Source organism: Coregonus lavaretus (genome assembly GCF_964263955.1).
Source record: "Coregonus lavaretus genome assembly, chromosome: 11".
Lineage (NCBI taxonomy): Eukaryota > Metazoa > Chordata > Actinopteri > Salmoniformes > Salmonidae > Coregonus > Coregonus lavaretus.
Window position 1 is genome coordinate 18,329,379 of NC_139998.1, and position 24,595 is coordinate 18,353,973.

Sequence of the window (24,595 nt, forward strand, 5' to 3'; positions counted from 1 at the left end):
GTGTGTGTGTTAATTAATGTGTTCCCGGGTGAGAGGAACTGAAGCGAGATGATGAGATTTAAAAGAGTAAAATGGTGTGCTGCTTGAGCTGACTGTCCTTGGTGAGAGAGAACAGGGGTTAGAGTCTGGCCAACTGCACTGGTAACCAAGTCAACTTCAACCTAAGATTGCTTAGTTTAGACCAATAAATAAATATTTTGTGGCTTGTCAATGTAGCATTGTCTCTGAATTCAAATATATTAATGACAAAAGGCATGACAATAACAAACTCTGCATTCATTTGGTAACTAAGAGATTGTGTGTGTGTGTGTGTGTGTGTCTTCACTTTCTCCATGGCCTCAAGGACACAGTGTGACCAAGCAGTTTGTCTTTGTTGTAATGTTACAGTAATTCATGCCCTTGAGACAGAATAGGAGTTTGTGTCAAAGGTCTGTTTTGGTTAATGTTCTAGCAGTTTAGGTATGCAACTATACGGTCAGAGTCTGGGTGTGAGCATCATACGCATGTCTGCCAAGGGATATTAACATTAACCGGTGATGTGGCAGCTCCTCTGCCTCGGTCCCTGGCTGCCTCATGATGATGGCATTGAAGCCCCGGTGATAATCAGCCCACTGCCTGCTGTTGCACTCTCCTCCAGTGGCTTGGAACATCTGGTAGTTTACATGCAGCACACACCACCTGGCAGACGCCTCAGCGCAACACACGCTGTCTGCTCTTAGCCACACACACACACACACACACACTACAGTTGGTGTTTGGTCAGACTGTGCCTGTGCAGACAAAACAGTCTAGACAGGGCTGAAAGGTCTGCATTAACTAACAGTGTTTTTGTGGATGCAGAATCTCTGTTTTGTAGTGCTGGAGTGTGTTTTGGGACCTGGTAACAATAGAACAAGCATTTGTGATATTTGAAGAAACACAGAACAGTTGTGTGCAGCACTTTAAGTCAATTTAATAATAGAAGCAACAGGGCATGAACAAAGTTCAATTTTATATATTTTCTTATCAAATAACATTTATAAAACTATTGTGCAAAACAATGTCATTTTTGTCTTCTTCAAAGGCTCTGCACCAGTGGATAGTCATAGTCCTCTTAAATTAGGAAATATAACAAGTATGCATAACTTAAAACACAAAGTGGTAAGCCTATATACTGTATGGACATTTGTACATAGACCTGGATTTTGAGGGCCCCTGACATGATGATAAGCAATACTGCAGATCCGACAAACCTGCTACACAAACAGTATATAAAATGTGATGTAACTGACTAGTACTATGTTATTTATTTGTTTGGCTAATTCACCCGAAGAGCACTCCCAGGTTCTTGGCTGATCTCTTAGAGTAGAAATGCTTTCATCAGCAAATCCGGGTTAGAAGGTGACAAGGGCCAACTACAAACTGGAGTACCAAAGTTGTTTTGAACTGTTAACTTATCAATGCATACATGTAGTTCAACAAAGAGTCAACAAATTCCAATCAACTTCACAAAAATGTAAAAATAACTACATTACAATATAATAAATCTCAAATTTACAATGGAGAGTTCACCCAAAATACAAAATTACTTAAATGTGTCCTTACCTTCAGAGAGGAAAACAAATCGAAAGTTTGTATCGTGGTCTCTCCTGGCCAATAGACAACGATGTAACTTAGTAATTGGGCAAACTATCCCTTTAAAAGCTGAATATTCATGATCTATATCTTCAACATGTGAAATTAACATATTTTGAAATGGAGAAAAATACAGACAAGCATAGGCCATGAATGTAAACACCTTGTGCTGACACTTAACAGTAGTTACTTTTGTCACACCTTCAACTGTTTTCTTTTAAGTTTATTTTTAAGTTCTCTTTTTTTAACAGTTTATATTCCAGTATGTCCAATGCTGGGAGCACTCAAGTGTTTCTATGATGAAATGTAAATTCTACTTCTAGTGTTTCTCCATCCCAGAGACATACAGGAGATGGTCCTCTGGGGACTTCCCATGGCTCTTGCTGAGGTGGAGCTTGATGGCATGCTTACTGGCAAACTTACGAATACACAGCTGGCACCGGTACACAGTCCCACTGCCCTCCTCCTGTGACTGAGAAGAGGGTGGAGAAGAGAAGAGGAAAGGGTCCAGAAGGGGCAGTTCATCAGACCCACCTTTCGAGGAGTCCCTCAGGGTCTGTTTGGGGGAGAGCTTGGCCAGATCCTTCAGTCTGAAGCCCAGGTGGGCCTCCAGGTGGCAAATGTAGGCAGTGGGGGTCCGGATCTGTGAAGCGCACTCGCTGCAGAAGAAAACCGGCTGGCCTGAGTCCAGGTTCTTGAGGAACTTGGTCCTGCCGGTTCTCCTCAGCTGGTACTTGACGTTGGCCAGCCAGTGGCTGATGGTTGTCATGGTGAGGCCCGTGAAGCGGGATACGTGCATCCTCTCCTGGGGGCTCAGGTCGGACATGATGTACTTGCCCTCAGACGTCTGCCGGAGGCTGGAAGAAAACTGGGCCTGTAGGAGAAGCAGGTGCTGGGGGATCCAGTTTGACTGACGGCCCTTCCGCTTATTGGCCATGGACCCCTCGGCCTCCTCTTGGGTGGTGGAGCCCACTATATCTGTGACCCGCTCTGTGATCCGAGTCCGTGAGGGGGGCTTGGAGACGTGGTGTGCTGATTGCGTCAGGTTCCTCAGCATGTCGGAGATGTCCAACAGGGCGTTTTCATGTAGCGGGCTGCTGGATGTGAAGGGAGAGACCACTGTCATCTTGGCAGGTGTCACCATTGAGGAAGGGGAGACAGAGGAGGCTGTGGATGAGGGAGTCAGAGGATCAGATCCCATAGAGCCCCCTCGATCACGCTTCCCTTTGGTCAGGTCCATGGGCTGGTCATCAATGGACTGACAGATGCTACGACAAGCCACAGGCTCTGGGTGTCTTTTGGTGTGCGTGGGGGAGGAGGCCACAGCGGCCCTCTCGGCCATACTCTGGCTCAGCCTGGACAGCAGACTGAGAGGGTCCTGGCTGGGCAGGGTGGGCTTGGCTGCCTTCCCCAGGTGGACATTCATCACAGACTGAAGAGCACTTAAAGGGTTAACGAAGGGCTGCTCCAGAGGGGCGTGTCCTGTTATGAAGGCCGTACTGCAGCTCAGAGCAGAGGCAGGCAATTGAACCGTTTCTCTCCTGCTCTCTCTCTCAGATGGTGAGACCCTGTCGCTGTTAGCCGGAGTCACCGCCCTCCACTCTCGGGGCAGAGACTCTGCTCCGGTGGACTCCACGGCTTCACTGCCACAAGGGGACCGGTGCACCTCTCTCTTGGGGGACACCTCTCTCTTGGGGGACACCTCTCTCTTGGGGGACACCTCTCTCTTGGGGGACACCTCTCTCTTGGGGGACACCTCTCTCTTGGGGGACACCTCTCTCTTGGGGGACACCTCTCTCTTTACCCTCTGCTCCACTTTGGCCACTTTCTCAGTCACCTTCTTAACCAGCTCCTCCATGGCCTGGAAGTTGTTGAGATGGGCGAGGGGGTAGCTCTGACTACCCGGTGGGGAAATCAGGGGCTGGCTCTTGCTGAGGGAAGAGAGCACCCCATCTCCTCCAGTGAATAGGTACTTGAGAGGGGAGCTCTTCTCAGCGCTACCCTGGGGCAGTGTCAGGGCGTTTGGGAACTGATATGCAGCGTGGATACTGGGGTATCCCCCGCAGCTGGGGTTGCCACTCTGGGCTTTGTTGATGGCCGACGTCACCGTGTTCTCCAGGGACTTCAGAATGTCGAAGCCGCCCTTGGGGCTCTCCTTCAGGTCCTCCTCGGTCAGATAGTTATACTTGGTGGAGTTGTGAAACTTCTCCTCCACCTCCTCGTCCCCGTTCGACACCTTGTCATGGCTGACCATGTCCTTGGTACACTCGTCCTCCGTCTCCTCTTTCTTAATGTCTTTGAGAGGAGGGGAGATGGCCAGGGGTGAAACGGCAGAGGGCGGAGGAGGGGAGAATGTAGGAGCCAATGGGATTGACTGAACCCCCTCCTCTGTGGGGTGTGTGGCCTGTACAGAGTTGGGGGAGGCGGCCTCTGGGACGGGCCTGCCTCCTCTCTTGCTGGGGGGGTTGCCGTTGGTGACCCGGAGGAAGTGACCCGTCACCATCATGTGGGCAGTCAGCTCCTGCAGGGTATTGTGGGAACTCCCGCACTCCATGCACTTGAGGATCTGGGACTTGCGCGATTCGAACTGCCACGCATAGCTGCCGCCGTTCTGGTGGCCGAAGCGGCTGCTGGAGGTGATATAGGGGTTGGAGGCCTTGTGGGAGGGGTCGTTGGGGTCACCACTCAGGGAGGCTTTGGGGGTCACCTCTCTTGAGCGTGGGGAGCCAGGGCGGTCCAGGCTCCCAGAGAGTGGGCCTCTCTTCCTTGAGATCATTTTGGCTGCCATAGGGGCCATTGGCTCCTTCAGAGGCACTTTCTGGTAGTGTTTGGTCTTGATCATGTGGACGCTCAGGTCCTGCAGGGACTCGAAGGAGTGGCCACAGTACATGCACTTCAGCACCTTCGCGGCATCCTCCTTGCCTTCCATCTCCAGAAGGGAGCGCTTGCGAGGCTTGGACCAGTGCCCCTTGGCCCCGTTGGCTCCCCTCTCGTGGTTGTCATCGCGGTAATGGCCCGTGTCGTTCATGTGCACGGTGAGCTCCACCAGGGTGTCGTAGGCAGCGCTGCAGCCCTTGCAGCGGAACTTGCTGGCCCCAGTGAAGATGTTGCCATACAGTCTGGGGTTCTGTCTGTGGAGCTGCACTGTGCTGAAGAGACTGGGCTCTGAGGGATGAGGGTGGTGGCGGCGCTGAGAGGCCTGCTGCTGCAGGGACTTAGCCACTGCGGACTGGTGCCAGTCATAACTACTGCTGCTGCTACTGCTGCTGCTAGTGCTGCTAGTCCGCGGTGGCTTCTCCACAGGTGTCAGTGTCTGAGTCAGGGTTGGGGTGGGGTTAAAGTTCAGGGGCGACCAATAGGAGTTGGTCAGGAAGCTGGAGTAAATGGTCTTCATCTGTTCCAGGGTGTCCTGCGCCAAGGGAGTGTCCAGGCCCGAGAGGGTCCCCACCCTCACCCCTGCTCCGTCCAGAGGCTCTTTGACAGGCCTCTCCTCGGCTTTGACCGAGGCGGTCTCAAAGTCCGACAGTGGTTCGCTGGCCTCGCTCACGTGTGATTCACTGTCCATCTCCTGAGCAGAGAGCTCGGCCCCAACAATGGAGTCCTGGTCACCCGGTGGCTCATTGGTGAGGAGGTCCTTTTCTGAGCTCTCTCCCTCCTCTGGGAAGTCTACGCCCTCTTCTTCCACCTCCTCTTCCTCCTCCATCGCATGCTCCTTCATCTCCTCCAACTCCTCTGGAGAGTAGGCTGGCGGGAAAACAGGAGAGAGTGTGTTATATTAAGGCCACTGAACACACAGGGTGAAATTAGATATGAAATTAGCAGATATAATTAGTCTATTAGATAACAATAATTGCATAATTTCTGATCCCACTTTTATTCTTTTTTTTAACCACCCTCTCCCCTGGTTGGAGGACTTGGTGGAAAACATTAAAATTATATAACATTGAAATGATATATACACTGAGTATACAAAACATTAAGAACACCTGCTGTTTCCATGACAGAGTGACCAGGTGAATCCAGGTGAAAGCTATGATCCCTTACTGATGTCACTTGTTAAATCCACTTCAAATCAGTGTAGATGAAGGGGAGGAGACGGGTTAAAGAAGGATTTTTAAGCCACGAGATAATTGAGACATGGATTGTGTATGTGTATGTGTGCATTCAGGGGTGAATGGGCAAGACAAAAGATTGAAGTGCCTTTGAACAGGGTATGGTAGTAGGTGCCAGGCGCACTGCTTTGTGTCAAGAACTGCAACGCTGCTGGGTTTTTCACGCTCAACAGTTTCCTATGTGTATCAGCAGTTTGGTGGCACTGGACTCCAAGTGTATCATCAAATCAACCAATTACTAATCTTAATTCCAACCCTCAGATGTCCACAGACTAAGCCATCTTTCCCACACAGGGTGTTAGTAGAACTATTGTAGAGAAAGTTTCTCTTCTGTGGGTGTCTGAGGACTCACAGGGATAAATGAGCCATCTGTGAGGGAGGCGAGTGAAAGCAGAGTGGAGAAATGACAGTCATCCCATTTCACCTCATCAACCGTTAAGGTGTTATTTTCCTCCCAGACAAGCCTGTGTTTATATACTACCCCAGCCACACATAACTAGCTGATGCTCCTCTACTCTCTCCTTTACTTTGTTTATGGCGGGGAAAAACAAAAAACGAATATCTTGGCAAAAACACAATGTGCCATTTTATTTATCTCACGGCGCAACAGCTTGAAATGAAAGCTAAATGTGAAATTAATGAAGCCCAATCGCGCTGTGGCATTCTCCTCTGGGGTAATAAATGAGTTGGATCAACCTCCATCTGTCAGTTAATATGTCTGATGCCTCTTCAACTGCCTTTCTTCGGTCTCCTTACACACACACCACATTTAAGGGATTTTCACTCATTGCTAATAAAAGGGAAGCATGATTTATGACAATAATGACTATTTAAATGTTAGAATGACATCTTTCAAAGTCGACTAAATTGAAGAGAGTCAGTCACAAGAGATTACCAATAGTGTTAGGGATTATGAGTATCGCAGACAGGCAAATAATGCTTTTTGGAGCAGTCTAACGGGTGCTTGGTGTTAGGCAAACACACACACACAGGACATCAGAGACATTTCTTCAGAGAGAAACGGAGGGAAGAAGAGTGCGAGGTTGAGTAGGAGAGGATGGCAACACATAAGCGACCTGTCACTTTGCATGTGTGTGCCCTCGGCTCACCTTAGACAGGTGTGTGTGTGTGTGTGTGTGTGTGTGTTTGCTGGGTGCCTGGCCCTGACCGATTACAGGGGACACACGACCCTCCCTCAGCGCCCCCCTCCCGTCCTCAGAGAGTGACGGTTCCCTGTAGTGACAGACCATCTCCCACCCAGTTCCCCACACACTGTCACAGCTAAAATGGGACAAATGTCTTAGTGAAGGCCGCGTCACCAGCCTCCTCCCTCTGCCCCTTCCCTTTCTGTCCACTTCATTATGAACTCAACTTTCCCCCAAAAAAACTATGAGCAAAGATGTTACGAACATCTTGTATACTTATGACAGGCGAGCATTCTGGCTATTCACACACACTCTCTCCACTTCAAATCCCTCATCCCCTTACACACACAAACACAAACAGTCCAGTCTAAACACAAATGCCATCGCTGGAACAACTCCCATTTCCAGTGCTAACAGCCAATCTCAGGGCCGGCGGCTGGGCGGTGGGCGCTGGTCTGATGTGGGCCCTGGGGGTGGTGGGTGTCAGCAGGCAGGCAGCCCCACTGAGAGGGCCAGTCTAATGGGGACCTGGCAGGTGTGGTCTAGTCTCCCATCCTGCCCGTAGATTTAGTTTGTCACTGGGTATCCATTCCCTGCCAGTCTCCGCTGATCTTCTGCGACAGCCCTGATCAAAAGATGCGCGCTTGGCAGGGCCTGGCGAACCGCTCGTAAAGAGGGCCAAGCAGGGTGTAAATAAAATGACATGATCACTTCCCTGGCCTCTCATGTCCTGGACACAATTATGATAATGTGAAAGGGGGGGGGGGGGGGGGGGAGTAAATCGCTCACCGCTCGGCGGGGAAACCGGCAGGGGAGATATCTCAGTCTTAGGTTTTTTTCCTCTCCTCTCCTCCGTTCTCCAGATGGTGTTCGTGTGAGTGTCTAATTTGAAGGAGGAAATACAGTCAGGATGAGGTAGCTACGTTAATGTGTTTGTATCCAGAGCAGCTGGTCACAGATGTCAGGTTAAATCACTGAGGTTATGACTCTGGCATTAGCAGGCAGGTTGAATGGGAAGTCCTTATTTCGCTCTTATTGTCTTGACCAATGACCTATCATGAACATGCCTTGCATATTTCTTTAAACCTCTGTTCTATCTGTATATGACCACTTTTGGTGAAAGTGGTCATTTTAGTAAGCCTTTCCTAATGCAATTGTTTATTTATTTAAAAAATTTTTTTAAAGGGAACAGAATTCCAACGTCCTTAAAAAATTAGACATACAACCTACTTTAGGTTACTGTTCATTAGTCTAAAGTCTAGACAGCCAAAGAAAGCAAGGCTAAGATGTGGGCTGAAAGGGCATCGCAATAAAAACGGGCGACCAGCAGTCAACGCTCCCAGGCAATTTAAAATGCAAAACAGCCATTACATCTGAGCACTATCTGTTAATTTGATCCCCAATGACTGATCATCCATCACCGTGGGTGACAACCACCATCCAATTATTCTCCCAAGCTTGACTGACAACAGAGGTGATTTATTACTCTAATAAAATGTGAAGGGTGTGTTGGGTTCATTCTGAGAAAAATAATGGATTATTAAAGAAATAAGAATACACCTGGATGGAGAATGAACAGATAGCTAGCTACAATCTCAAGGATTCTCAAATGGCTATTTGTGGAGGGGTAAATGTCTACATGGAACCATCTGAAGAACCCTTTATGGTTCTAGCTAGCACCTTTTTTTCTAAGAGTGTTCTGACGATCAGGAACAGGGAAGAGACATGGGATAAACAGGCACTGTGACCATACACCAAAAGTAAGAAGCAAAACCAGGCCCTCTCTTCTGGTGGTAGATGGTACACCCTAGTACATCATCAGTAATAATTTAGTCAAAGTAAGGAGTCACACCGTCCTCTGGACTGGAAAGCTTGGTGAGTGATGGAAGCAAGACAAGAAAATGTGAAGGCTTCAACTGGAGAAAAAAAATATGAAAGAAACAAAAACATGCATCCTGAAGTAATCAGCTTTTAAGAACGGTAAGGGTGGATCTCTGTTTGCCCACAGTGATCACCTCACTCAGCCTCCACACAGCTGGGGAAACAGCCAGTAGAGCTGGGAGCCAAATCACACACAACACTGGGGTAAACAGGATGTGTAATCAAGACACTACTACCCAAGTCTGCACTACGACCACCGCATGACATAGCAGCTTAAAGCTAGCTACAGGAGCTGAGCACAGAACAGCTGAAAAGAGGGAGAGGAAGGAGAAGGGAAAAGGAGTAAAAGAAGGAGAGAGTATTATATTAGTTGGTGGTCTAACCACCGTCTAGCCTAAAGCTGCAGACGTAGGCTACCATAGCTGGCACTGAAGCAAATGTGGATAATGGCTATTCATAGGAAAGGGATGCCATCATTAAGCTCTCTCATTCTGCTACTGTACCACATAACAATAACAGTTCCACAGCTAGGAGGCCAGGGGTTGGCCAGCTAAAACAACCAGCTAGAGTTAAAAACAGAGGAGGAATAAGGGAGAAGTGGATTCATTCATTGAACATGATAAGCCTGCCTCTATCACACCCATTGTTTTTGGTTAGAATTGGCTAACGATAGCGAGTTAGCAAGGCACGGTTTTTAAAGGGATTTAAACAAATCCAAATAGTGGATGAATCTCTCCTGGCCCAATAGACTGCTTTCAGGGTAACTGGTAAGTCTGAAAAAAGTTTAAATAACCTTCAAAGTGGCAAAATCCTTAGAGGATCATGAGGTGGTAGGGAACAACACTCTACAGCAGGGTTATGATCATACATTTTTTTTCACATTTTAGTCATTTAGCAGATGCTCTTATCCAGAGCGACTTACAGGAGCAATTAGGGTTAAGTGCCTTGCTTAAGGGCACATCGACAGATTTTTCACCTAGTCGGCTCAGGGATTAGAACCAGCGACCTTTCGGTTACTGGCACAACGCTCTTACCCACTACGCTACCTGCCGCCATCATAGATCACAGGGAGGGTACTGAGTGTGGAGAGAGTTAAGCAGGGCCTCACTACACGGCCGTGGTGTTTCTTATTCCTGACGTGTTCTTTAACTGGGCCCTCTCGTCCTTAAAGCAACACAGCCCCTCGGAGGGGGGGCCCTTACTGACAGGAAGGAGCCTTAAAACACTTAGAACCTCCAGGCAGGAAGTCACCACAGACTAAATCACACAACCGCAAACCACCGACTTCCACTAGCTTCAGTTTCCCAGCAGTCGACTGACTCAAGGCTTTAAAATAGATTAGAATAATTTCATACAATAACAGTCTTGTTTGGTTCTGTCAAAATGTCCGGAGATCAGTGGGGGAAACTAAAATGAAATCTTAATTCCTTAGCATTTGTCATGCTAAGCTAACCACTCATTGGTCTTGTAGTGGTATTCCCATCGTGGCCTCTGTTGCTAGGAAAGAGGAAGTAGGATGAGGTGAAATTATACTGTCACTGTCTGAGACAAAATTTGACTTGTTTCAGGAAACTAGGCGTATGTTGCACGTCACTACTTCACAGGAGAGGCATTTGAACGTAATTATTATAATTTTTTGTTCAAAATGGAACATGTGAACTTTGATGTGCCTTTATAACAAACTTGTATTTCATCTGTAAATACCAATACAATTGTTAAATTACGAGCCTAGTTGGTTTAGCCACGGATAGACAGGAACCTTCCCACTAGCCATGATTGGCTGAGATAATGGATGGGCTGGACATGCTGGGAGATTAGTTTGGATTGGTCTGCCATGTAGCTAGCTAACATTGAACCTAGTTATTAGCTTTAGCTACCTGCAGATTCATACTACAGCCATGACAATATTTGTATTGGTAGTAGTACCTAGCTAGCTACATGTCTAAACAAAAGACTCCACTTCGCCAGATGATTACATGACCCATCAAGTTAGCCAGGTGTGTCTAGGGGGTGATTATGGCCATCTATTAAATTTCATGTGTACATGTCTAGACAACAGCGACCCATCCACTTAGCTAGATGTGGCTGGGGGTGGTTATAGCATTTCCTTCACATGACCCATCAATTTAGACAAGTGTGTCGGGTAAGCGTCATCTAATAATTATAAAATATTTTCATCTGGACACTTTGTTTTTGATATTTCTACTATGCAAGTAAGCATTTCACTGTATCATTTACACCTTCTGTATCCTGTGCATGTGACAAATAAACTTAGATAGAATTTGATATGGTGTGTGTACCAGAGACGGTAATGTGAAGAACATGACCTGCACCAAAGTCAGATTAGGATATAGGCCATGGACTAGATAAAGTGTATTTTTACCTGGAGTTTTTCCTTATTGTAGGCTACTACTTTTAGTCTTGAAATCTTTGGTTGTTTACTAAACTACTCATTTGGTTTAGCACATGGCCTTACATGTGACTCCTTAAAGAGATGGGTGGGGCTAAGGCTTAAGAGGGTGTAAACGATGCTGAATGGGTGTAGACAAATAATAGCTCTCCAGTAGGTGTACCAAAACATTTAAAGGGCCATTTTCTCAAAAGTGGGGTTACAAGTTTATCAACTTTCAAAGCAGAATTACTTTCCCATTGTTCCTCAACTGCAGTGTATGATATACAATGTTCTAGCTCGGCGTCTTTACTTTTATCCAATGTAAAAAATTATTATGCTACATAAGACCGAATCGAGCCGGTCGGTCACAAATAGACTACAGGTAGATCTCTCCATAAGTGGTAGAGTTTCTCAACTGTCAGTGAGGTAAGACAACATAGTCCAACACTCAAAATGGTGGAAAATAGTGTCATAATTCATAACCTCAAGAGAAAGATTTCCTAATATGTGGCTGTGTTTGATTGCTCAGAAAGAGATGCTCACGACAGTCTATTACTGTACATCACTGTTCCTCCTATTATGTTCCCATTTTCTACCCTGAATGAGTGAATACACGGTGTCCGCTGATTGTAGTGCAGGAAGTGTGCTCAAGGAGATGGGAAAAACAGAGATCCCTCTAGCTCCAGGCGAGGCTTAAGGCTGTACCATGTCGAGAGAGCGAGCGAGAAAGAGAGACTGGGCAGGCAGATAGATAAAACTGTACTGTACTCCCAGAATGCTGCATTGTTGTGTTATGACTGGACCTCCAACAGGCAGCTGTATACAGACCTTCAGGACCTGAGCTACACTGAGTGTACAAAACACTAAGAACACCTGCTCTTTCCATGACATAGACTGACCATGTGAACGCTATGATCCCTTATTGATGTCACTTGTTAAATCCACTTCAAAATCAGTGTAAATGAAGGGGATGACAGGTTAAAGAAGGTTTTTTAAGCCCCTTCTTTCGCCCTCAGCACAGCCTCCATTCATCAGGGCATGGACTCTACAAGGTGTCGAAAGCGTTCATTTACATTTACGTCATTTAGCAGACGCTCTTATCCAGAGCGACTTACAAATTGGTGCATCCACAGGGATGCTAGCCCATGTTGACTTCAATGCTTCCCACAGTTGTATCAAGTTGGCTGGATATCCTTTGGGTGCTGGACCATTCTTGATACACACAGGAAATTGTTGAGCGTGGAAAACCCAACAGCGCTGCAGTTTGACACAAACCGGTGCGCCTGGCACCTACTACCATACCCCGTTCAAAGGCACTTAAATATTTTGTCTTGCCCATTCACCCTCTGAATGGCACACATACACAATCCATGTCTCAAGGCTTTAAAAACCTTATTTAACCCATCTCCTCCCCTTCAGCTACACTGACTGAAGTGGATTTAACTAGTGACATCAATAAGGGATCATACCTTTCACCTGGTCAGTCTATGTCATGGAAAGAGCAGGTGTTCTTAATGTTTTGTACACTCAGTGTATGTGTGCCATTCAGAGGGTGAATGGGCAAGACAAAATATTTAAGTGCCTTTGAACAGGGTATGGTAGTAGGTGCCAGGTGCACTGGTTTGTGTCAAGAACTGCAGTTTCCCGTGTGTATCAAGAATGGTTCACCACCCAATGGACATGCAGCCAACTTGACAAAACTGTGGGAATCATTGGAGTCAACATGGGCCAGCTTTTGACAACTTGTAGAGTCCATGCCCCGACGAATTGAGGTGTGCAACTCAATATTAGGAAGGTGTTCATAGGGCTGTGGCGGTCATGACATTTTGTCAGCCGGTTATTGTCATGCAAAAGACTGCGGGTCTCACGGTAATTAACAAACAGGTTTAGCATCTCCAGGCCTCCATGTATACAAGCCGCCGATGCATGCCTTTGGAACATCTACATGTAAAAAAGTTGTCCTACTGCATGTTATTTGGCTATGCGCCATGCCCTAAGCTTGTTCATTTAGCAGACAAGATATGGTTATAAGTCCAATGCCCCATTATTTTATAGTAAGAAGAATATCATTGAACTTAGATGAATAAAATAGAAAGGATATTTTTCCCATTCCAGAGTGAGTACGAATATGAAGTGGCTATGTTGAGCGTAAAAGTGATCATTTGAAACAGGTCCTATACACTAGATTTAGATTTATTTGGCAATGATACAAACCATAGAATGCCTTAGAAATCAAAAAGATATACAGTGAGGGAAAAAAGTATTTGATCCCCTGCTGATTTTGTACGTTTGCCCACTGACAAAGTAATGATCAGTCTATAATTTTAATGGTAGGTTTATTTGAACAGTGAGAGACAGAATAACAACAAAAAATCCCAGAAAAACGCACGTCAAAAATGTTATAAATTGATTTGCATTTTAATGAGGGAAATAAGTACTTGACCCCCTCTCAATCAGAAAGATTTCTGGCTCCCAGGTGTCTTTTATACAGGTAACGAGCTGAGATTAGGAGCACACTCTTAAAGGGAGTGCTCCTAATCTCAGTTTATTCCCTGTATAAAAAGGCACCTGTCCACAGAAGCAATCAATCAATCAGATTCCAAACTCTCCACCATGGCCAAGACCAAAGAGCTCTCCAAGGATGTCAGGGACAAGATTGTAGACCTACACAAGGCTGGAATGGGCTACAAGACCATCGCCAAGCAGCTTGGTGAGAAGGTGACAACAGTTGGTGCGATTATTCGCAAATGGAAGAAACACAAAATAACTATCAATCTCCCTCGGCCTGGGGCTCCATGCAAGATCTCACCTCGTGGAGTTGCAATGATCATGAGAACGGTGAGGAATCAGCCCAGAACTACACAGGAGGATCTTGTCAATGATCTCAAGGCAGCTGGGACCATAGTCACCAAGAAAACAATTGGTAACACACTACGCCGTGAAGGACTAAAATCCTGCAGCGCCCGCAAGGTCCCCCTGCTCAAGAAAGCACAAAATCGAGCTCTTTGGCATCAACTCAACTCACCGTGTTTGGAGGAGGAGGAATGCTGCCTATGACCCCAAGAACACCATCCCCACCGTCAAACATGGAGGTGGAAACATTATGCTTTGGGGGTGTTTTTCTGCTAAGGGGACAGGGCAACTTCACCGCATCAAAGGGACGATGGATGGGGCCATGTACCGTCAAATCTTGGGTGAGAACCTCCTTCCCTCAGCCAGGGCATTGAAAATGGGTCGTGGATGGGTATTCCAGCAAGGCAATGACCCAAAACCCGGCCAAGGCAACAAAGGAGTGGCTCAGGAAGAAGCACATTAAGGTCCTGGAGTGGCCTAGCCAGTCTCCAGACCTTAATCCCATAGAAAATCTGTGGAGGGAGATGAAGGTTTGAGTTGCCAAACAAGGGTTTTGCCACCAAGTACTAAGTCATGTTTTGCAGAGGGGTCAAATACTTATTTCCCTCATTAAAATGCAAATCAATTTATAACATTTTTGACATGCGTTTTTCTGGATTTTGTTGTTGTTATTCTGTCTCTCACTGTTCAAATAAACCTACCATTAAAATTATAGACTGATAATGTCTTTGTCAGTGGGCAAACGTACAAAATCAGCAGGGGATCAAATACTTTTTCCCCTCACTGTACGGGCTGCATGATGGGACTATAGGCTATTGATGATTTGAGAAAGTCACATAAAAAGCTTGCGCTCTGTTCCTTGCCTCAGGCTGCACGCCCTGTTCTCGCATCAAGTGGTCATATTTTCACCCATCAGACTAGTCTCATTTGAATCTTGTCTTTACTAATATGTAAAATTAGCTTAGATTTAGAATGGCCTATTATCAAATGTGCAGGAACAGGGGCAGAGGAAAAAATACATGTCATCCATACTATCCTACCAAGCAAAACGGCAGTAAATGCTAATTTGGTCAAAAATGCTTAATCATGTGGACAAGTATCCTGCCTCTATTGTATTGTGTTTTGGAGAAAATGGGGGTCATGTTAGCAGTAACTGCATAAAGTTACTGTGAAACCAAGGTAAATAAAAGCCATTTTTCTCAGTTCCACGCTATGAGCAGTTACTGCCTTTTTGCTTGGTAGGGCAGCATATGCACTCGAATAGCGAATGGAGGCCAATTTCCGGGTGGTTCGTTTCACTCATGTCAGGTAGGCTACTCCGGTTATTTGCTGCATGACAGGTGATATTCTGCCCAAACTCTGTATGCCATGGGCTCTCCAACCCTGTTCCTGCAGTTACATCCCGTGCTTAATTTGGGAAACCAAGTGAAATCTGTTCGGGAACATCTATAGTAACATGTTTTCACAACTAAACATATTTAATTAAACTGTTGACAGCCCCGCTCTCTGCGGGCTGGAGAAAGGAATATTGTATAATGGCACAATCATTATTTCATGGGCTCATATACAGTGGGGAAAAAAAGTATTTAGTCAGCCACCAATTGTGCAAGTTCTCCCACTTAAAAAGATGAGAGAGGCCTGTAATTTTCATCATAGGTACACGTCAACCATGACAGACAAATTGAGAATTTTTTTCTCCAGAAAATCACATTGTAGGATTTTTAATGAATTTATTTGCAAATTATGGTGGAAAATAAGTATTTGGTCACCTACAAACAAGCAAGATTTCTGGCTCTCACAAACCTGTAACTTCTTCTTTAAGAGGCTCCTCTGTCCTCCACTCGTTACCTGTATTAATGGCACCTGTTTGAACTTGTTATCAGTATAAAAGACACCTGTCCACAACCTCAAACAGTCACACTCCAAACTCCACTATGGCCAAGACCAAAGAGCTGTCAAAGGACACCAGAAACAAAATTGTAGACCTGCACCAGGCTGGGAAGACTGAATCTGCAATAGGTAAGCAGCTTGGTTTGAAGAAATCAACTGTGGGAGCAATTATTAGGAAATGGAAGACATACAAGACCACTGATAATCTCCATCGATCTGGGGCTCCACGCAAGATCTCACCCCGTGGGGTCAAAATGATCACAAGAACGGTGAGCAAAAATCCCAGAACCACACGGGGGGACCTAGTGAATGACCTGCAGAGAGCTGGGACCAAAGTAAGAAAGCCTATCATCAGTAACACACTACGCCGCCAGGGACTCAAATCCTGCAGTGCGAGATGTGTCCCCCTGCTTAAGCCAGTACATGTCCAGGCCCGTCTGAAGTTTGCTAGAGTGCATTTGGATGATCCAGAAGAGGATTGGGAGAATGTCATATGGTCAGATGAAACCAAAATATAACTTTTTGGTAAAAACTCAACTCGTCGTGTTTGGAGGACAAAGAATGCTGAGTTGCATCCAAAGAACACCATACCTACTGTGAAGCATGGGGGTGGAAACATCATGCTTTGGGGCTGTTTTTCTGCAAAGGGACCAGGACGACTGATCTGTGTAAAGGAAAGAATGAATGGGGCCATGTATCGTGACGTTTGAGTGAAAATCTCCTTCCATCAGCAAGGGCATTGAAGATGAAACGTGGCTGGGTCTTTCAGCATGACAATGATACCAAACACACCGCCCGGGCAACGAAGGAGTGGCTTCGTAAGAAGCATTTCAAGGTCCTGGAGTGGCCTAGCCAGTCTCCAGATCTCAACCCCATAGAAAATCTTTGGAGGGAGTTGAAAGTCAGTGTTGCCCAGCGACAGCCCCAAAACATCACTGCTCTAGAGGAGATCTGCATGGAGGAATGGGCCAAAATACCAGCAACAGTGTGTGAAAACCTTGTGAAGACTTACAGAAAATGTTTGACCTGTGTCATTGCCAACAAAGGGTATATAACAAAGTATTGAGAAACTTTTGTTATTGACCAAATACTTATTTTCCACCATCATTTGCAAATAAATTCATAAAAAATCCTACAATGTGATTTTCTGGATTTTTTTTTCTCATTTTGTCTGTCATAGTTGACGTGTACCTATGATGAAAATTACAGGCCTCTCTCATCTTTTTAAGTGGGAGAACTTGCACAATTGGTGGCTGACTAAATACTTTTTTCCCCCACTGTATAGGCCTATGCATAAGCTCTAATATGCATATGGGTGTTTTGAATGAATCATTACCTTAGAAAGCTGTCCATTTCATTGTGTTAGGCTTTGAAACAAAATGCACAATGACCATGTTTTCCACTCAGTTTCAACCGATTGTTGAACTTCTTTCTTGAAATTGATCAAAAGCACATACTGTTTTGATGATAAGTGTTTGATGTGATTTTCGATTGCATTTGCATTGATGTCAGAGTGGTTAGAGGGACAATAGAGCCCTGAGTACCAACCAGGCCATTAGTGAATTGGGTACTACTAACATGTCCATGGTACATAAGAGGAGATTATCAGACCACAGCTGTCCCATTCTCTGGGTAGCGGTCTAGTTGGTAGAGCATGGGGCTTGCAACGCCAGGGTTGTGGGTTCAATTCCCACGGGGGGCCAGTATTGAAAATGTATGCACTCAGTAACTGTAAGTCGCTCTGGATAAGAGCGTCTGCTAAATGACTAAAATGTAAATGTAATGTCTCATGACTGCTGGTATTATGGTCACCGCAACAGCCCTAGGTGTTCTTAATGTTTTGTACATTGGTTAATCTGACATTCAACCAGGTACAGTACAAAGACAAAGATCTCTCACACACAAACAGATCTCTGAGGAGAAAGAGATAGAGACCCTCTCAGATGTTATGTTCTCGCCACATCAAAGGGACAACCATTCAGGGCCCACTCCACTCCCAACAAACAGCTGCTGCGATGATCGCCTAGCAACGAGGAGGTGATGGAGGGAGCCCTAAGATGGATGGCCACCATAAATCACAACACCAGTGTGTGTGTGTAGGAGAAGGATAGAAACAAAACAACCTTTTTTTCTCCTTGTGGAAGAGAGTGGAAGCAGCGGAGCTGGCCTTGCCTTGACCTCTCACTATACTATTTTATTCATGATTGTGGTGTAACTGCACGGAGCACGGAGGAGCAGACACCTGCTGACCTCCACAGGGCACAGTAAAATGGGAGGATTTTGGTCAGACACCTAGTCCATTGTATTTCTAATTTACGCTACACTAATCAGACCGAATATCCATTAAAACTAACCATCACTATTTTTTCCATCCAGGAAGAAAGGCACATTTTACCCACGAAATGATTTGCAAGCACATTGTTAGCTTATAAAAGACAGGGATCGAGTTTTTCTAGAGGGCCGAACCCTCCAGGCAAAGCAATCTGGGTAGTGTAGTTGAGGGATAAATGTCATATCATCCACTATAGCTGGGCCATATGAGTCGGCCCAACTGCTGTGGCCCGGGTGTCTAGTAACACTCCGGCAGAGAGCACGGTCATCCATCACACAGTGAGTGTCTGTCTAAGGCCTCTGCTCGTCCTGCTCTCAGGTTACAGCCCTACACGGCCAGCCTAAATAATATGCTCTATAATAAATGGCACTATAAGCCTGGTATCCATCATTAATCTGCTTTTTAAAGACGTATCCATCTTGGGGAGTGCCTGTTAGGACCACAGGAGAGCAGAGCAGCTTGGGTTCATTTGGAGGCCAGCCTAGCATGAGTGATACCCATCATCCCGCTCATCAGTCGCGCACACCGTCTCCCTCTCTCACACAGCCACACAAACTCCATTGCACACATGCGAACACGCACCATTACACAAGGTGTAATTACACACATGTTCGAATACACACAAATACATCATAATCATATATCCAAGAACCAAACATCCAGAGACTCATGGAAGAACATTCTGTCACTCATCAAAGAATAACATAATGTAACTCAATCTTCTCAGTCATCTAAAAACACTTCCCATTGTCGTCCTCCTTCCCCACCTCCTTTCCTCCAGCGCTTTTTCTTTGTTACTTTCATCCTCCTCCTTTTCTAACTACACTCACTCTGCCCCTCTTTCTCCATTCCTTTCCCTCTCTCTTTGTTTCTCTCAGTCCCTCTCGGTCTACTTCTCTCCTCTTTAATTCCCTCTCTCTCGCTCCCCCCCCCCCCCCCTTCCCTGTGTGTCTGCTAAAGCCAGTATGATAAATGACACACGTCAGTGTGTCAGGAGCGAAGGGTGGGTCAGTGATAAATTACTCTGTTGAAAAGGAAATCAGCTCTTTGGCATGGCCGGGCTATTCTCCTCCTGGATTCGGTTTCAGGACCCCTGAAGACCAGAGCGGGCTCAGTTTCCCGAAAAGACCACACATCCCACTAGGCTCTGACGCGTTGCCCTCTGGGAGGGGAGAGGAGCGGAGGGTTTGTGTAAGCAAGACTGCCCCAATTGTTGCCATAGCGCAGCTGCATCTATCACAACAAGGAATGGTGGGACTATTTTTATAAAAGTATCTACGTAGGCCTACTCCACACACATACACGAGGGCCCTGAAACCTTATCTGAGGAGGGTAGAGCTGTGACGACACCAGTATCACAATATTTTTTCCATGGCAAAAATGAAAACATGAAGCAGGCCAAACTCTTTGGTCCTTTAAAAACCTGCTGTATGTAAAATATTGTGTGCTATAGCTTGGAAAATAAATGTGATTCTGAATGACAATTAAATGATGTTTGTTTCCAACATTAGGGCTGTTTTCCGAAATAAGTTAAATCCGCTTCGTGTTTTGTTTCCTTGCCACGAGTATCGTGATACTGGTAACGTCCCGGCCCTAGAGGAGGATGGCTTACGCTTTTTCTTTTTGTGATTCGGTTCACTCCCTTTTCTCTTTTGGAGCCCAACCAAAAGGTCTGACATCTGCCAAGTGGGGTTTTTAAAAAAAAGAAGAGGAGAGGAGCCAGTTCCACCTCTGCCTCCTCTTTCACTGGCAGTTCAGGGTGGCCTTGTTATCATTACACTGGGTGATGTCAGGCCCTATGGCAAAAACAAAAAGACATCAATCAATACCTGTGGAAACCACTCAGTCAACCACCCCTTCTCCTCCACGGCATGGCAGGTGCAGAGAGCTCATTAGGTATGCACTCATCAGACACATAGATCACAGGCATGACTCAACCCCGCAGAATGCAGGCACAATAACTTTCATTAGCCATGGGCGGCGCGGCCTACAAAACTACAATACTTCCTTGAGACTCGCACCTGCACTGTCTAGCCCTACCTATTGTTTAGTGGAACAATTACGAGCCCATATTCCCCCTCATTCCCGTAATTACAAATACAGAACACACACAGTCACACATGCTGTCACCCACAGACAAAAACATCAATTTCTGTTGGTCTCTGCAATTCATATTGCAGATGAGAGGGGGGAGTACTCTGGCAGTCTATGGGGGTGCCACAGGGTTCAATTCTCGGGCCGACTCTATTCTCTGTGTATTACAATGATGTCGTTCTTGCTGCTGGTGACTCTCAGATCCACCTCTACGCAGACAACAATATTTTGTATACATCTGGCCCTTCATTGGACACTTAACAAACCTCCAAACGAGCTTCAATTCTATACAACACCTCCAACTGCTCTTAAACACTAGTAAAACTAAATGCATGCTCTTCAATCGAACGCTGCTTGCACCTGCCCGCCCGACTAGAATCACTACTCTCGGCGGGTCTGACTTAGAATATGTGGACACCTACAAATACCTAGGTGTCTGGTTAGACCGTAAACTCTCCTTCCAGACTCACATTAAGCATCTCCAATCCAAAGTTAGCCTCCTTCACTCATGCTGCCAAACATGCCCTCGTAAAACGGACTATCCTACCGATCCTTGACTTTGGCGATGTCATTTACAAAATAGCCTCCAACACTCTACTCAGCAAATTGGATGTAGTCTATCACAGTGCCATTCGTTTTGTCACCAAAGCACCATATACTACCCACCATTGTGACCTGTACGCTCTCGTTGGCTGGCCCTCACTACATATTCTTCGCCAAATCCACTGGCTCCAGGTCATCTATAAATCACTGCTAGGCAAATCCCCGCCTTATCTTAGCTCATTGGTCACCATAGCAACACCCACCCGTAGTATGCGCTCCAGCAGGTATATCTCACTGGTCATCCCCAAAGCCAACACCTCCTTTGGCCGCCATTCCTTCCAGTTCTCTGCTGCCAATGACTGGAACGAACTGCAAAAATCTCTGAAGCTGGAGACTCTTCTCTCCCTCACTAACTTAAAGCATCAGTTGTCATAGCAGTTTACCGGTCACTGCACCTGTACACAGCCCATCTGTAATTAGCCCACCCAACTACCTCATCCCCATATTGTTATTTATTTTGCTCATTTGCACCCCAGTATCTCTATTTGCACATCATCTTCTGCACATCTATCACTCCAGTGATAATACTAAATTGTAATTATTTTGCACTATGGCCTATTTATTGCCTTACCTCCATAACTTACTACATTTCCACACACTGTATATAGATTTTCTATTGTGTTATTGACTGTACGTTTTGTTTATTCCATATGTAACTCTGTGTTGTTGTTGTTGTTTTTATTGCACTGCTTTGCTTCATCTTGGCCAGGTCGCAGTTATAAATGAGAACTTGTTCTCAACTGGCTTACCTGGTTAAATAAATAAATAAATATGTCCATAAGCATGTTTGTAAGTAAGCGAATGTGTCTTCAATTTCAATGAGCATTTTTGCTGTATGTGTGCTGTGCGCTGTAATGATAATATACAGTCCGAGCCCATTTCTGTCTTGGTATAAGAGATGCTGCAGTGACGACAACGGTTGAGAGTGACGATGAGGATGGGGTGAGAAGGAGGGATAAGGAGTGGAGATAGAGGGAGGAGAGGTAGAGGGATAAAAGAGTTCAGAGGAATGATGGCCTATGACTGACACGCCTCACTGGGGCCTCTATGGTTGCAATTCCTTTCATCACCCCTGCCATCCAAACCACACACACACACACAAACAACTGATGGCTGCCACTCTGGCACAGCTGACCTGGCAGCTATAGGCCTGACCCTGCAGAAACAGGAGACCTCTAGCCGTAGAGCCCAGTCTAAACCAGAAATCCTCCTGCCGCTGGAACTGCTCACAAAGATTACTGGAGCACAGGGAGGCCGGATTAGAGCAGGGGGCTGGATTTCACTACGCTGGCCTGAGACTCGGTACCTGGCTGGGACAACAACAAAAAACTCACTCTCACATCCATAGAAACACATCACACCAAAACATGCATGCACACACATACCAAATAGAGCCACTAACTGTGAGGATGCTAACCTAGGGGCCATCCTGTTAGGTCCCAGTCACTACACTGAGTACACTCACTAGAATGCTGTAATGTATTAGCCTAAGCTAATCACAAGCTATCTGAACGCATCCTGAGTTTCCTCCCGAGCTGTTTGCGTTTCTCCTGTTAGGCTGCCCTTGGTTGTTAAAAGCACTCAAACCTGACCCACGCAGGTACGCCCGGCCATTTGTCACCTGCAGCAGAAAATTGAGTTACAGCACGACCAAAGGAGAGCGCTGCGCCTGGGAGCGGAGGCACTGTGTAATATCAACTTGATTACATCAAAGTGGTGGCAAACCTGGTTGGTTGGGGCCGGGCACACAGAGACTTGTCATCTCCAATCATTAAGCTTGTCAAGACTCCATCAGCCTTTCCAGCTAATTAGGTGAAATCTAATGAAGCAAGTAAAACTTCACTTTTTCTAGGAAAATGCTGAGGGAGGAGGGGAAGGACAGTGGGTGAGAGATGGAGGGATATAGAGAATATGAGAGAGAGAGAGGAGATTTTTCATGCAAGTCTCAAGGTTGTTGTGGGCTTGCTTTCCCCCCAAGTCCCTAATCAAGGCCCATCATCTGTCATCCTTTTCTTTGCTCTGTGCTGCAATCAATTCATCATCACCCTTTGTGTGCCACTGAACAGTTGACAACTTTGTAACTTGCAGCTGCAAGGGACCCACTGACAAAAAAGAGGTTTAAAAAAATAAATAATAAATGAACAAAGAATTTGACATTAAAAGTTCCATAACATTTCCACAACAAACACAGAATGGGTCTATATTACAACATCCCATGATCCTGCCTCAGAGAGACAAAACAAAACTGATAGAAAAGACAAAAGAACAGTAGAAAAAAATATTGTTCTCAAATCAGAAAGCTCTCAGACATTCTTTATGTGCTCCCCCAGCCGCTCTCTCTCTGGGAGTGAGTGAGTGTGTACATTAGGCAGGGGCATTTTGATTAAATAAAAGCCTGGGCCAGCGTATGGCTAAACAGAATGGGAGCACTCACTCTGCCTGTCTCTGATTGACCATTAAAGCCATTGATGAATGGGTCTGTCAGAGAAGAGACAATTAAATCAAACATGAAACAAAGCCTTCCTGACTGCCCAGTCTAATAGAGCAAACCATTCCTCCCCTCCATTACATTGTGCACTTCTCATTTTACAACCCCCCTAGTGTGCATGTGTGTGTTTGCAGGCTGTGTGTGTGAGTCAGTGATGTCTGACTGTGAAACCACTTTACCCCTCTGCTTTTTCGTGAGTCACTTGACCATTGCAGATGAGAGGGGGGAATACACTGCTTTCAAAGTGCTTTTAATGTGACGTCAAGGGGCTGCATAACATGGGGGAATGATTTCCTGATGTAGATCGGGAAGGAACAGATCAAAGCGGATGACAGCCAATCAATCAACCGTCAAATCAGACATGGCAACTGTCGATTATAGCTTCTTCCAGTCCACATAATCTCTTTGTCTGTACCCAATTGTTTTTTTAATCCAAATTAAAACGGAGAGTTTATTCTTCCACCTCCCAATTCCAAAGTTAGCCGCTTGGATCAAATGTTCACAAAGCCCCTACAGACTCAAGAGAGTGTTGGCACCGCCTTGGGCATTTCGCGATTACAGACTGAACACTTTTCACACATTTGAATTCTTCCACCACGGTAAGTAAACGTTTACCGGGAAAGTAAACTACATGGGAACAATGGGAAGGGGAAAGTTGACTGCAGCAATCGGATGTGGGTGATACTGTGTATGGCCACTTTGTAACAAGGGGATACAAATGGTAACATTCGAGGGATAGGCCTACAGTTAGAGTACTAGTGTGCTACTCCTGGGATAGTGGACTCGTATTACAAAGTGTTACAAATCAAGTTAGCCTATCCTATACATCGAGTAGATGCACTAACATTCCTATGAAAAAAAATACTGGAAACGGAAATCCAAAGGTTTGAGATTGAGAACAACAAATCTTTGAGCTGATATCGCTTCAAATAAAACCACTCCTGTCGTAGTAGGATACGTACCTGCCGCGCGCTTGGGCGCTTCTTGTTTCCTCCGCGGCATGTTTGGTTTCCCAAAGAAGAGTTATCTTTGGCCTCGTAGAATCCGAGCTGCTCCACTACACAGCGATTACGCCTTCATACACGATACAGTGAGTATTATCCGTAGGAAAACTAAGAGCATTGTTGTCAAATAGCACAGAAAAAAAGGGAAAAACACAGCAAGTCGGGGGGAAAAAAAAGGCGAATGTCT

General features: G+C 45.8%; 1 protein-coding gene across 1 annotated transcript; it reads right to left on the minus strand.

The window, feature by feature from the left end:
- Window positions 1–935: 935 nt before the first annotated feature.
- Window positions 936–24,454, minus strand: LOC311137398 (teashirt homolog 3-like). The gene is made up of 2 exons (XM_084171865.1): window positions 24,367–24,454; window positions 936–5,358 (listed from the first exon to the last, which is right to left on the minus strand). Exons 1-2 carry the CDS (start codon window positions 24,404–24,406, stop codon window positions 1,934–1,936), a joined length of 3,465 nt encoding a protein of 1,154 aa, XP_084027991.1. The 5' UTR covers window positions 24,407–24,454; the 3' UTR covers window positions 936–1,933.
- Window positions 24,455–24,595: the final 141 nt, after the last annotated feature.

What these genes read in the sequence shown, in the direction of transcription:
- LOC311137398 (XM_084171865.1), bottom strand. Translation starts at nt 24,406, where the DNA reads ATGCCGCGGAGGAAACAAGAAGCGCCCAAGCGCGCGGCAG. An exon ending in AGCGCCCAAGCGCGCGGCAG is followed by an intron (nt 5,359 to 24,366) that starts GTACGTATCCTA and finishes TTTTCCCGCCAG; the next exon opens with CCTACTCTCCAGAGGAGTTG.